At 40.2% G+C, this 15,451-nt stretch overlaps 1 protein-coding gene across 4 annotated transcripts in view; it reads right to left on the bottom strand.

The window, feature by feature from the left end:
• Positions 1-15,451, bottom strand: part of PAPOLG (poly(A) polymerase gamma) — a 40,135-nt gene that overhangs the window by 10,854 nt on the left and 13,830 nt on the right. Inside the window, exons 17-23 of one of the 4 annotated variants that reach the window (XM_032183628.1) lie at positions 15,247-15,413; positions 14,272-14,378; positions 13,972-14,195; positions 13,089-13,160; positions 12,433-12,486; positions 11,424-11,537; positions 4,862-5,019 (exon numbers count right to left, since the gene is read on the bottom strand). In XM_032183628.1, the coding sequence (XP_032039519.1) occupies positions 11,439-11,537; positions 12,433-12,486; positions 13,089-13,160; positions 13,972-14,195; positions 14,272-14,378; positions 15,247-15,413 (723 nt within the window). In that variant the 3' untranslated portion in view covers positions 4,862-5,019; positions 11,424-11,438. Of the gene's footprint in view, positions 1-4,861; positions 5,020-10,223; positions 11,296-11,423; positions 11,538-12,432; positions 12,487-13,088; positions 13,161-13,971; positions 14,196-14,271; positions 14,379-15,246; positions 15,414-15,451 lie in introns of those variants that run through there. The other 3 variants (XM_032183627.1, XM_032183629.1, XM_032183630.1) reach the window with 3 other exon arrangements.

Genomic DNA, 15,451 nt, shown 5'->3' with positions numbered 1-15,451 from the left:
CGCTGCAATAAAGTGAAATTTATATTTACTGGAAGGCCAGCATCCTAGTAAGGCTGCACTTTTTATCTGAGCTTTCTATGCCACGAGGCTGAAGCCCCTCGTGCTCTGGCACAGAGCAGCGATGGGTTCTGCTGTTTGTGTTCTTCGTTTGGCAGTTGCTACATGGCATGTTAACTTTGCTTTTACAACATTTAGGAAAGTTCTGCGTCTTTTGTGTAATCAATATAGTGGTTAGCCTCTCTCTCTCTCATATCAAATACATGGCAGTAAGTACCAGTTCCTCTGCATAGCAATTCCACTCACAAATGTTAATATTGATAGAAACAACATCCTCAGGCTTTTTCAGGCTGAAGTATTATTGTGCTTTAGGTATAGTAAATGTGTAAGCCACCACACAACTCAGCATTTTCAGATCTTTTAGATGCCTGGAAGAATTAGTTTCTTCTATGTGAGTAGAAAATGTACTTATCAGTCTTGTGACTTACTTTTGATTAAGAGGAGCAATAAGCCAGGGAAAACAAAAATTCTTTGAAACATCTGTTGCACAATACATATTGATAAAAAAGAACTAAGATTCCTTGCCCCATGCAGTAAAAGAAGACTTAGGCACATAGCCTGTAGAATGGAAACAATGCAAACAAATGAAGGGAAAACTGGGACCACAAGCTTCTTCTGCCATCTAATTGCAGGAACTAAAGGAACAGGTCTTCCTGCTCCAAGGGAGCTGAAAGAAGTGAAAAAAAATAACTGCTTAATGCAAAAGTTCCGTAACACGCAGGTGTAGAAAGGATGAATTGTGTACTAGAGCCACTGATGCCCTAGCTCCACCTCTGATCAATCTCCGCTGAGACTCTGGGGTGCAAGCAAAGGCAGCAGTGCTGAAGATCAACGTCTTGAATTATCTGTTTCAAGAGGTCTGAGACACGTTGCTGCTAGCTAGCCCAAGTTTTCCTTTGCCTATGCCTAAGCAGTTAGAAGATAAGCATTACAACTTCCCATACTGATAGAACAGAAACTGAGGGTGGGGGTGTTCGGAATAAGAAGCACCTGCTTATTGTTTTGCTCACATTTTGCCTTACTCCTTGCCATCACAACAGCTCGTCCTTTAAGGACCTGCAGGCCACTCCCCCAGCGACCATGAGTAACTCTGGGGTTTGCGGTGTCTCGGTGAAATGCCCCCTCGTGGTCACTGCCAAGATTTCCTGACAGGGTGTGCAGACTGCTGCGTTCCCTGTAAATTTCACTTATTCTGCTTCTGACAGTGTCATACCCGTGTGGTTTCATGCTTCTTCCAGCGCGAGGATAAAGATCTTGGTGCAGCAAGCAGAGAATTTCAGTCCCTGTGGTCTCTCCAGTTCTCATGTCTAAGAAAAGTAGCCAAAGACAGCTGACAGTGCCTCTTCCAGGAGTTTCCATTAGAGGAAGCCCACATAAATAATGATCTGCCTAACAGAAAATAAATGTAGATCAAAGTTCCCACTTCTGTAGATTCACAGAAATACTGTCTAAACACAATTTGTTTGAAAAACAAAATCAGATTAAGTGAGTCAAATCTAAGTCTACTCTGAAAACTGAGAAGTATGTTACTTTAAAAAAAATAAACAGCTGTTTTTGTTAACTTCTTACTCTAAGAAGAAAAAAAAAGAATGAGAGGACCAGTTCAGATTTAATACCACTTCAAAGCTTTTGAGAGATTAGAGGCTCTCTCTTCATGCGGTCAGCTCCATCTATACAAAATATGACTTACACAAAGCTAAGTAAGATTTCCTATTTGGCACTTTTGCACAGATAAGGTTCCCATTTTGGGTGCTCATCGGACTTAACTGTAGCCCCAAGATTTGTTACAACACTGAAGACATCTGTATTTGCTAAGTAGGCTTGCTATCTGACATTATTTGACCAGTAGCTGGGATAAACACAGAATTATTGAAAACGTGAACTTGATCAAACAGAACAGCAATTAATGACTGCTGCTGTCTTGTAAATTGCTCGTGTTACCTTGTTTTATTATTTCCACCTGTTCATACTCTATAGTGCTAGGGCTTTGGGGCTGTTTGGGGAAAGAAGATTTATCATCCTACCTCCACAGTGGTCTAAGACTGGAGTTCCTTATGTGCACTGCAACCCCATGAAATAATGACCGTGGTCAATCTAATCTCGTATGTGTTTAGCCAACCACATATGATACTATCTACCTACTGTTAGGCTGCCTATTGCACAAGAAGTACATATTGTATTCACTCTTTAATGTCCTTAGCAATCAGCTCCATAGGCCAGGAACTGTTATTTCTTTGTTTCATGGTGATTATTCCAGAGGCACAATGGTTACGTTAGGGCCCTGAGCTCTGTCACACTACTGACAATTCCTTCCCCAACAGCAGGCAACACCAATGCTCACAGGGTGCAAAAAGCCCATTAACAAGCACACACAAATTAGCGTCCTTCTAAACCCATCATTTAGTAGTTGTATTTTTAAAAACTGAAGTTTATATTCCTTTTATCCATTTGTTACATACAGCATTATTTCTGCTTCCTGAACGCGCACCATTAAGTTCCAACATCAACATAAAAACTGGCACAGCCATGCAATTCTAGAACTTTTGCTTCTGCAAATACTCCTAGGATCTACACCACACCACCCTTGGTGGCTGGTGACCCAGTTACTACAGACTTGGTCAGTTCAGGACTTTACGCTTGCAACACAGTTAAAACCTTCTTTGCAAAACAGCACTGCTGTAACTGGTCAAGTGGAAACCATGTGACCCGACATGTTTTTAATTGTAATGCAAAGAACTTTTCATTTACATAGCTCAGGACTAACATATGCTTCTGTCCTGATGCCAGAGGACACCAGAAATGCTGGAAGTGAAAAAAGAAGGCCACTTGAATAATTTACTCAGACAATTACTGTCTCATCATTACCATCCCTGCTTAGAAGAATGTTTACCAGTGCCCCTAGAAGAGTGGAAAAATAAAATTAAATGCATAGCTGAATGGAACCACAGAATAAATTACATTTAGCATAGCAATTACAGTTTCTCCCAGCTTATATGCATTATGAACAACCTGTATATTTGTGTGGTCAACAACCCCACCTCATAAACATCCCTGTAATTAATTTGAAATAACAAAAACCAGGTGTAGATAAATGCTATTTTTGTTCCCTTCATAATCTTATTTCACTACTTAGATATACTTAGTTGATTCACCACAAACAATGAAGCTCAGGTCCGCAGCCAGGAGAAGGACCCAAGTCTGCCAGGGATGAAGGTGGTGGCAGGAACCTCCTAAAGTGATAAAGGAAACCAAACTGATTATGATTTATGAAAACAATAAACAAGAAAGTACCCACTGCTTAAAAGATTACGGTGTTTTTCATCTCCCCTTAATAGCGGCCACAGCTACTCTGTGAGCTACTGTTCTCTAACAAGCCTGTCCAGCTCTCTTTTGCAATATCCTCCCCAATTCATAAGCCTGTAGCCCAAACCCTTCAGCTTTTGCAAAAGATACTGCTACACATGATGTGTTAGAAAGTGCTGGTGTTTTATGAACAGAAGTTTGTTATCTTTATGAATTCCTATTCTGGCTGAGTAAGATGGAGGAGAGCCAGAATTCTGTGGTTGCTTTTTACAACAGTGTCGCTACCTTTAATCATAACATGCTCAAGGAGCAAAGATTGATTAACAGCTCTGTCCAGGAAATCAAGGAAGATTCACACTCCTAAAGCTACAGAGGAAGGGTACGACAACTTCACTCGACTGGGTTTCTTCCACCTTTGAGGAGATTTCAAGCAACAGCACATTAGGCCCTAGAGGCACTCTCGTCGTGTTTGTTCACTTCACTGAAGAGCCCTTGATTACAGCAGTAAGTTTACTAAATTTTTGGGCCACGCAACAATATGTTCTTAGCAATACAAGAAGTGCCAAGAACGTAATCACATACCTCTTTCACAGAGAAAACTTCCACTTGGGTTGACTGGAATTTCATCTGAGTGATAAAAATACACAGCCATGCAAACATACCATTCATTTAAGTATTTTAAGAGTGAGAGCTACCTATAACTTGTTGTAACCTATCATTCATTCAGAAAGATGCAATATACCAGTTCACATATATGACATTCAAAATTCAACTTACCCCATTCAGTAGCTACCACCTTTTCCTAAAGGAAAGCATTTGGCTTCTGATGAAACCAAGAGTCATTTTAATGTTGAATCTAAAGGCAGATAGCTTTGGACCTAAAATGCACAATAGTGAAATGAAGTCTCATATCATGGCTGTGCGTTGGAGGCCAACCTGTGGAAAAACCTAGGTGCTACGCTGCTTACTACTGCAGTACCTAACACACGTTTTAGGGATTCATGTTTCTCCCAGTAACAGTGTCTCCATCTCATTCAGTTCCTCAGCATTATTTTGTGACACGTGGCTTTAACACAACCTGAAGCAAGGAGCCTCCTATGCTGAAATGTTCTTTGGGATATACAGCTTCCCATAAAATTTGGTGGGATCATTCTACAAAGATTTACTCAGTTAAAAGCTACGCTCATCCTTCACATAAAAGCTAGGATTACGTGCTACAGCAGCACTTTCTCTACTCAGCAGCAAAGAAAGGCATCCCTAGCGGAGTGTCTAAACCCAGATCTTAAGGACTAAGTAAGAAGTCACCTGGGATTTGGACGCTTAGGACTCAAGTACTGGTCTTTTTAGTATTTATTTTTATTTTTAAAAAAAAAAAGGAAAAAAGAAACTCAGCACTCAGCATCCACTCATTTTTCTGAAGCAACTACTGGTAATTCCTATTTTAACAACTCTATCATCAGGAACTACTGGGATTCCCCCTTAACAACCTCACTCACCTCTGCAGTGATAAAATAAAAGAACTCACCCATCAGCACTTAGGAGGCTGTTAACTTGGATTTGATAGACCTGTTGTACTGTGTGTTGTGCTAGAGTTCTTGGACTTTTTTTTGTGGAGAATGAAAAATAAGCAAGGAAGATCAGTGATGATGATTCTTCTTCCTAGGAAAGTAATCAACATCTGAAAGGAAAGCTGTTTAATATTCAAGACTATAAATAAGCAATAAGAATAGTGGGCTACCAGTTCCGTAGTGGCTTAAAAATCAGTAGTTGGTTACAGTTATAATCTCTTAGAGACCATTACAGTCCTTCTCAGCTGGATACAGTAATTAACACGTACTGGGAACCCCCACTGCAAGCATGGACAACATGACTTAAAAAAAAATAAGGGTCAAACAACAGTTTCACATATTCAGGAAATTTGGCTTCAGTTTCAGCACAAGCTTTTTTCTGATCTCTCTCAACTGACTAGTTTCTATAACAGATCTGTTAATGCAGAGATTTAAGGAAAAAAATCAGAAATGTTGTAAATTATTATTAAGCACTGAAAAAGAATTTCCATACTGTCAGGAAAAGCCTTGACAAAAGTGCACACTAGTGCCAAAACTTAATGCAAATTTTTAGTCTAAGGAACAATTAGTGGGCACCCTGGTTCATCCTCTGTCCTTTTATTTCAGATGAGAAATCATCTTCAACTTGTTAGTGGCATCTATTACTTATCAAACAGAAGATCATCCCATGTTTCACAACAAAAGCTCTCCTTAATAAATAGCTGAAAATCAAATCTAAGCAAAAGAAACAGTGACTTGAGGAAAGAAGTTCATATGCAAGCAAGAGCTGATGAAGTAACAGTCTTGCTTAGGAGTCACTAAGAACTCGTGGGTAGTTTAAGCTGAAGTCTTAAACTTTTCTAAGTACTTGCTCTGCTTTTATTTGACGTTTGAGACCTTCATACAAGGACAAATAAAAGTGCAGCAGGGTTTCCCCAGTGATATCACAGCCACTGAAATAAGGGATGACCTTTAAGGCTGAAAACATGCAAGACTAAGTTTGAACATACGACCCCCTCCCCCATCTGAGCTCCACAGTTCGGCTTCTGGCCAATCCATCTCTGCTTATTTGTTACCAAAAGGTGAACTGAAAGCAGCTTTAATTAAGCTGAGCCCAGAGAACACAGATACTGCCCTTACTGAGTTTTCCCCCCATGAAGTCACAACACGTAAGAATGGGAGAGAAAAATCAATTGACTTCATTACTTATTTCTGTCAGAGAAATATAATTCAGTACACTGATTTATAGTGTCACAGGCTTGTGCCAATATTTACCCTGAATTACAGAGAAGTAAACATCTCTGTACTTACGCAACTTATCATTTGGTGTAACCCAATGATTTATTTAGTGGGAAAGCAGGGGACCAGGGGATTCCCTTGCTTTCTCATTGCTAGCACTTAGCTGATTGCAACAGATTCATTTTCCTCAAAATGCAACTCCCAGAGATGTATTTTTATCCCATCTGATTTTCTTAACTTACGGCAGACAACCACTTTATAGAAAGCACTGTTATCTAGCATTTTCCCATTGCTGATGAGTTGATAAATTAGAGATTTGTTTTGCAAATGCATTCAACAGAACCTACATTGGTTTGTTTCACAGAATCTATCCAAGTTGTTATTCTATACAGCAAAAGAGGTAGAAAGACCCGTAAAAACACTCAAAACAAGTTAGTAAAGTTAACATACGCTGTTACTATCCAAGACAAAAACGGAAGTAAACGTAACCATCAGCTACAAATCTTGCAAGAAATACTGAAAGGTTTCTGGTTTCGCATATATGATTCAGAAGCAGGAACAACATTCAGTTTCCTGAAGGTCTAATGCCTGCCTCATACAGGAGAGCAAAAAATGTCTAACTTCAAAAACAAGCGTAATTATTACTAAGCTCTAAGGAAACGCTCACAATGCTGGGTTTATGTCCTGTCCTTCTACTTAAGTAGTGGAAGAGGCTGTGCATTACATCATTCAACAAAACTTCAACTTTTCTTCTCTGCATGCACTTGAATATAGTTCATATGATCACCTTCTGTTCTTGCCCAGCAAGCACACAGGAAGAAAACTGCTGCAACAAAATAAATTCTAGCAATTTCCAGCTCTAGTGCCTACTGACTGAAGCATTAACTATGTTTTTGTTGTTTGTTTGGTCATTTTACCATCAGTGCCTTCTGTTAGTTATGGCTAGTCAACACTTCCTATTTTAAGACCGCATTTTCAGTTACTCCCAAGTTTGCAAAAAAAAAAACATTCTCTAGAGTATGATTACATATATTGCCCCCATCTGATTTTTATGAAAAACAGAACAAAATGACTTGGTCATTTCTAAGAATGAGTCACAGGGAAAGTGTGCCACCTTAAGTGTATTCAAAGAACTCAAAACTTTTAAGAAACTCTCAACTTCTTCACATTTCAGAAACAGGGACATGAAATTTAGCATGGAAGCTGTGCTGGTGTCACTATTGGACTTTTTACCGTTCCTTTGAAAAACCACACAAATCTGGGCATGTGTTGAGCTTCTTAAAAGTCTGAGCTTACACATGCCTGCAGACTTGCTTAGTAACAAAAAAAGTCATCAGCTTTCTCTCTGCTGCATGTACTGTGGAGAGTGAGCTAGATGGTCTCTGCTGAAGGCTGCTGCTTGCCTGGCTGCCACAAACTAAAATTGAAAGTAGATTATTTCTCTGGTTTCAAGACTCCCAGGGCTTTCTGTCCAGCACAGAAAAAAAAAAAACACACAACACACATCAAGTGTAAAGGAAGCAAAGATAGATTTGGGTGGGAAAGGAAGATGTGAATATCAGGGAAGATAGGAAGGTAGGCAAGAGTCTCAGACCAGCCAAAAAGAAAAGAGGTGAGCTATGATTAAGAAACAAGGATGGGTGTCAAGCATGATGAATCAGACAGGGTCTTCCCAGCAAAGAGGAACTGCCCAAAGACGAGCTGTCCCAGTTTGATTTCTATCAATGTCCTGAAGGTCAGAGAGCTGAGAACCCACCAGGTTTTATCGTCTGGAGTAACAGAATTACCAGCCCCCTGGCTGCTGTTCTGCTAAGACTTCCACTACCCCAGAACAACAGGAGAGGTCCAGCAGGGGGCCAGGTCTCAGCTGTTGGGCTGCACCCACACGCTGGTCCCCCGGCCACAAGCGCAGAGAGCAGCTGAAGGAACCCTGAGCTGCAGGAGTCGATGCCGGGAGGCAGCTGAGGGTGCTCACAGCCCGTGACTGCCCTTCCTTCTCAGCCCTAGAAGCTGAGAAACAGCTGGGAAACATCCCCAGTGCCCTCTGCTCGGCCCAGCAGGGTTCAAGGCAGCGCAAGAGCCTGGGCTGTCGGGCACCACAGGGCTGCAGGGGTGTTTCCCAGCCGCCTGCCCGCAGAGCGCTGCGGTCACATGCCAGCACCGTCACAGCAGCTCTCAGTCCCCAGCCTGCCCCCGCTGCAGGAAACCTGCCCCAGCGTGGGAAGCCTGGGCCACAGCCCCCCATACCCGACAGCTCTCCCCACCCTGTAAAGAGCACGCAGCCCCCACAGCCGCTCGATGGGTGGGCAAGGCAGCAGAGCAGCCCCCGAGGTGGTCCCGTGGGAGGAGAAGGTGCCCGTTTACACAGGACCACGACAGGGTGACCCCTGCAGTGGTTTGATTTCCTTCAGAGCTGGGGCACTGCTGCCTGCAGCCATGGGGGTTATCAGCCCCTCAGCTGTAGGCAGAGGCACAGCCTGCTACAGCCCAGCCCCTGCCTGTCATTTACTGGTAAGGCTCAGGACCAGGCTCTTTATAAGAAGTGTGATGAGGTAATGCAAAAATTCAGCTAGGAGTTTTTGCTTGTGTTGAAGCTAAGCAGCTTATTTCACCAAGTATTACATAAAAGCAGTAGTAAGCCCCCTCCTTCCCAAAAATCAACAGCAGCAGTTTCAAGATACCTCTCACCTCCCCCCCACCCCCTTTGCTTTTTACTCACTGGGACAAGAAATATTCTATCACCCTTAGTTGCTACAGGCACATGCATTGCAACAGAAGCATAGGTAATTCAGGAACTGTTCCTTTGGTGATACTGAGCAGAGAAAACCCTGGGATACAGTAATTCCAGCAATGGAATTCCCTCCATATAGTTAGTAACTTGGAGGCATCTGAATACACAGAATTGGTGTCCAAATGTATGTACAAAATACAGCCAATCCTTTTTAATGAGATTAATTATCCCTCTCTCACCCCTTCTACCTCAATCTCCAAGCCACACACACAAAAGCCAGTTAAGAAAGCAGATAGAAAAGGACACTTCCAGGAAGTCCGATGGAATATAAGCTCACTGAATTCCTTTACAACTGGCTAACTTAACTTTCAGTGCCTTTAACAGAAGACTTGGTGCATAAAAAAGGAAAACACAGTTGTCGTAATTTGAACTCTCATCAAAACAGCTGAAATCTAGCCATTAACCCACCAAAACCAAGAAGAGAACACTCAGAACACCAGATAACAACACAGCCCTGGGGCAGCACTGCACTTCTGCAGTACCTAGGGAAACCCCAGAGCAGTGAGGTCACCGTGCACTGCACCAAGCATTGAGCCAGGGTATATACAGAGGAAGCGTGTATCCTCACCTATTCTGGATCAAGTCCCAGGAATTAGTAACCTAAATCCTTCCTAAACATTCTTTACCCAAAGAGGGGAGAAAAAACAGAGTAAGAGCAATTAGAAGGTAACCGTAAAGCAAGAATAAAAAGAATTGTGAAAGCATTCCTCAGTAACCATGAGCCAGCTTAGTTTAAGACCAGTTGTATTAATGTGTGTGCTAACACAGGGGTTAAGAGCAGAACGGCCCAGAACAGGCTTGGAATACTCAAAAGGAATAGTTCGTTTAAAAGCTTGATATTACAGAGTTGTAGACTACTACAAAGACAACTTTGTTATTTAGCTTTCCTATTTAGTTTGCTATTTACCTTACCACCTACTAAGGATTTTTTGTTTTTAAGATAAATTCTCCTTATTCTTTTAAAGTCCTTAAAAGTCTTGTTGAGAAGGTTACAAGCGGACACTTAAAATGAACTCAGAATTGCTGTTAAAGCCAAGCAACTTCTTATTACAGAAATGCAGGGGTATCTGTTGTTCAAGTAGCAAACTGGGAATGCAGCTGTCAGTTCAGTTTACAAATTGCACTATTCATTCCATGGGCATTCATTCAAGGCCTGAACACATCAACAGCAGGAAAGTAGCGATATTAACACAAGTTGACTACATTTTGCAGGAAGTTGTGCCCACCTGCTCCTATCCCTCTGTACAATTGGTTTGCCATTTTATTTTCAGTTTTGCTTCTCCTTAATCTGAACCCATCTACATTAAAAAAGATGGAGGAAAGACAACTGAAGACTTCAAATTTCTTTGGATGATAGTATTCGACAGTACATACAAAAATACTCTGAAAAAGACAACTTCATTTACAAATATCACCAATTATAAAGAAATTACAATCAAAAGATAGCATATTTACCATAATTAGAATCTCTCCACCCCCCAAAACCCCTAATGCACTTTACTGAGTAAGCAGTGTTATCAGTTCGTTTACAGAACCAGACTTAAGGCTACTACAAGTTTTCAAGCAACCATTTTGAACAGCTTCCAGGATTTCACTGAAACGCAGTACCACTTTCTACATGCCAGTTGCTTTAAAGACTGCAGTTTACAGGTGTGCAGTGTCACGACAGCCTCAGCTGCTGCAATGCTGAGATGCATCTTCACTTCCATGTTCTGCATTTAGCTCAGCTACCCAGTGAAAACAGAATTCAAGTCTCATGTTGGAGCAGTCTTAAGAAAAAAATGTAAGATGGCATGGGATGTGTCTATCATCTCCATACCTCAGTAGCATCCTCTGTTGCATTTTCTTCAGTATTTAGGTTATTTATGGGCCTCCATGGGAGGCAATACTTATGTAGTGCATGGCTGTGCTAGACAGTGGAAAGCTACTGCCTGTAGAAGCTGAGCACCATTGTGACAGACACACAGGAGCATATGTGCCAAACTGGAAGATAATTTAAGATAAGAAAAACACATCTACATCGACTAGGAAAGCTCAAATGAATACAAGCACATTCCTACATGCTTGAAAACAATATAGACGTAGTGACTCGTTAACCCTGTTTACATACATTCTGAATCCAAGTTACAGGACAAGCTGTTTTTGTGGCTATTTCAGAAAGCTGTTTCAGCTAGTGATAATTAAGACTTTTTAAAACGACTAATAAAGACAGATGTTGCAAGGAGTACACAAAGTAGTTCCAAAGGAAGAAAACACGTAAACTAATACTACTAAAAAAGGCCATGATTTTCGTAGACTGTGACTTGTCACTTGATGATCTTGGAAAAGCTACACAGTAATAGGAGTATCCTACAGCATCTGCAGGTCAAAAAACAAACAAATATTTAACTGTCTGACACTGCAGTACAGCAACAGTAACAGCCCATTCTTTGTTAGTAACAATACACATTGCTAATATGAATCACTAAACAAATAAGTATCTTTACCTGAAGAGATAAAGGTTACCGGTTAAGGGTAAGTCTGATGGATCTTTTAATAATACGAATATTAGTTGTTGGAACAGGAGATGAAATATCTGGTAGTTCTTTACTGGGAAGTCTCTAAAACACAAAAAAGATGCCATAAAAAAAGGAAGTTTTAAACACATGAATTCACAAGTAGCAGCAAACTTTCTCTAGCTGAATATAGCACCATTCTTTATGTACCAAATCAGTACAGCCCAAAATATTCACAGAAAAGGGTGTTTTCCACCATACCACTTATTTCCTTTGAAAACTAGTGGTAAGAGCATTTTCCCCTCTGCACACTTACTTCTTTTTGTCCTTAGGAAGTAATTATCTCAATTCATGACAGAAAAGAAGTTGCTCAATGGCATAATACAGGAAGTTACCACCCTTCTTGGACCGATGGGTTAGGAACTAAGGGTTAGCTTAGTGATATGGTTTAGTGGAGGACTTGCTAGTGTTAGGTCAGAGGTTGGACTCGATGATCTTGAGGTCTCTTCTAACCTAGAAGTTCTGTGATTCCGTGAACACAGACTGCCTCTACTGTCTACAGTACTTCCAATTTTATAACTCATTCTTTCAACATTTCAACTGACACCAGAATTTAAGCTGTGTACTTCAAAGCTTCAAATCTTGTCACAGCAAAGAACATACAGGTGTTTAAAGTAATTACAGCTCAGAACCCTGTGAGATGTCTGCAAGGAGTATACACAATCCTTTAATAAGGAAATAGCAAACTAGGAAATGAACCATCAAGGTTCAAATGAATGGAGACAGGGTCCTTCAAGTCCAATAGGTTTTAGTCTTCGACTTCAGTTTTGTAACCAGGAAGCTCATTGTTCAGCCATTTAATTCAGTAGAAGCATGATATGTGAAGGCTAACCACCTACTTAGCAGGACCTATTCTACAGAAGTTAATAGTACAAATAACTTTATACATGCAGGGAAAAACTCTAGGTTTGTTTTACTGACGACATTTAAGGCAGCATACCTGTGACCTTGATGTGTCAACTGGAAACAGCACAGGTTTTCCTCCAAGGCTAACCTAAGAAGTTCAAAGGGATGTATTACATAGTTTTCTCAAATTCATGACTTGAGACAGCAAGGTTTGGCAGCTAAGATACCTAAATGCCAAATACATACATGCATCAACACCTTTCACCTCCTTTAAGATTAGGAAAAATAATCAACATTTTTCTTGAAGCACATGAGCTCGCATGCAATGTTTCAGGTATTTCAACCTTTACTCTACCAGCAAGACCATATCTTGATTTGAGGGTGTACACTCAAGAGCTTGTTTCAGTAACAAGCTACACTAAATATACAGTTCTGTATCCTCCCTGTGAGAGGTCAAATGCTTAGTCTTCACAGTAGTCTTAACTTACAAGAGTGAATCAAGCAGTTAGAAAAATAACCGATTTCAGGCATGGCAAGATGCTAGACATTAAAAGAATTAGTGGTAGCATGTAACATGATATGTGGATGTAATATTTGGGAAACGAACAATGAAATAGAGTTATACTAAAAAGCATATTTTTGTTTACATCAATAAATGCATAGAGTATTTATGTGAAGTTGTCTAGGTACTAGAACATTCCATTCAGATTTTCATTTACTCCAATTAGAATAAAACCATTTAAAAATTACATGTTCTGTAGATCTTCTCTGCACATCTTCTGGATTACCACCGCCTTCGAATGCTGAATCCTGGCCAGTTAACTAGAAGAACAGAATACACAGCCTGAAAGTCATTTCTAGACTAAAGTTACACCTTCATATTCAGATACAAATTCAAATCAATGCATTAAGTGCATTAGCAGCCATTCTTATAATAACACTTCGAGACCATTACCAAACAGGTATCTCAGGTCTCTTGAATAGTCTTGCTAACCATCTATTGAAGTCTATACTTGAAGCATTCAATACAAGTTAATTATTCTGAAAGTTGGTTCTTTTCAAGTGGAAAAATTGAGTTTGAATTGTTCTTTGCCTCTACCTCAAAGAGGAGGGCAAACCACAACAAGCAGTTATTTGAGATTTTATAGAGCATTCAAAAATCATCTACTCGAACAATATTAGCTTGTTTTTGTATTTGTAAGATAATATCCCTCTTTAGTTAGAAATAATTAAGATGTTTTCAGAAGCAGTTCTTAAACCAATTTAAAGTGAGCTATTTCCTCTGATAAGTGGCCAGTGCATTAAACAAATAGTAATATTTAGATATTCAGTCACAAGACTAAAAACAGTGTCACATCTTGAAGAAACTGTCTTGAATTTAATGTATGGGTAGTGCACAGTTTTTCATACCTATATCCTAGTAAAACTATCATTATGTTTAAATTTAGATTCCCAACTCTTTCGGGAATGTATATATACATATTTGTTACCAGTTTTGGGGGGAATGTTTATATATAATTTGAGAATTTATAGATATATACACACACTTGTTATCTGTCATTTAGTCATTTCACTAATTCCGTATAAATAGATACCACTTTAAACCCTCCACAGCCTAGCCCTGCTTCCCTACCTTTTGTCTGTCCTTTGGTCTCTTAGGGTATTCTTCTGATGTCGGTGAATGAGGTCGTTTAGGTACAGTACTCTTCAAATTTGTAATTTGAGTTCCACTTAGTTCATGCTGTCCTTGGACAACACGTGTCCTAAGTTGAGAAATCACGTTATGTTCTATTACTGCAGGAACAGTGCAGCCAGCTGGAGATCCTGATGGTCTTACTGCAACTGCAGCCTCCATTTCTGTAGGAGATATCAAGCTTTTAGAGCTCAGCCATGAAGTTAAGGACTGCATTCTACCTACCACTTAAACACATACTTGAACCAATAACTGGAATGGAAATCTCCTTAGACACTGGTGGCCCAGCTACATGATTCGTCTTCTCTCTGTTTTTAGCACCACTAGTTCTCTGAATCACAGCACTTCTGTAAAAGGCAGATTTTACAATGTTTAAGTTAGAAAATGCTAGCCCAATAGCGTACACCAGTTCTGGGAAGTTCACACACACAGAATGGTCTTCCTTCTTAGCTCCTTGTCACACTCCACTAAACAGCACAGACACTCACTGGCAATCTAGCATATCAATTTGCTGAATTGCAGAATGCAGATTTAAACTCAAGTATTTTCTTCAGTGAGTCTCCATATACTGATACTGCCTTCCAACCTAGTATATGCAACACTCCTTGCTGCTTTTAACAAATGTCTGCTCCTCTATCCATAAGTGCCCTGATTTTATTTTTGCACTCTACTGCACATGATACTACTGGGCTATTATTTTCAAGATTACACATTCCCATGTGAAGTAGCTTATGAACAAAGACTTCCCAGGAAAGAGACATACATTTTTATTGCCGAAGTTCCCATGCAGTTCCACTAAGTCAGCAACAGCTCTGGCATTTCTGTGACCAAGATCAGTGTTTTATTAAAACTTGACACTGCTTGGCATTAACCATACTTCACTTTTGTTAAAAAAGAACAGTTACCTGCACATAAAATACTCCAGCTTCTAAATTGCACACTAACCTAAGGTTATTTATGCTCAAAGCCATACCAAGTCTCTGGTACCAAGTTCTCCTTTGTTTCTACACATTCATGTACATCAATTAATTTTTCAAGGATTTCTTTAACCCATCCCCCAAGACCCACAAAGGAGGTGTTAGTTTTATTCCCAAAGCCTTTACGGCATTCCACATACTTCCAGTCTACATAGACTTGAACAAGAAATCCTAGACCTCATACACATTGCAAGTCAGTTAACAACAGCATCTCCAGTTTTAAGGTTATGGTGCTAACCTTTCCATCTCTGCTGTAGACGTGTCCAATTTAGATATCCTACTTAACGAAGGGGAATTACATGGTGTTCTGGAGTCTGTCTCTCTGGAACTGTCCAAGCTTCCATCTGAAGAGGCCCTTTTACACTGAAGCCCACTAGCATTTTGACTAGTATCTGGCATGCTTTGCTGAAACAACAGTTTAGAAAATTAAGTCTTCAAATAAC

Source organism: Aythya fuligula, chromosome 3, assembly GCF_009819795.1.
Source record: "Aythya fuligula isolate bAytFul2 chromosome 3, bAytFul2.pri, whole genome shotgun sequence".
NCBI classification, from domain to species: Eukaryota; Metazoa; Chordata; class Aves; order Anseriformes; family Anatidae; genus Aythya; species Aythya fuligula.
Note: the sequence above shows the minus strand (reverse complement) of the source record. Positions and strands in the feature narration are given on the sequence as shown.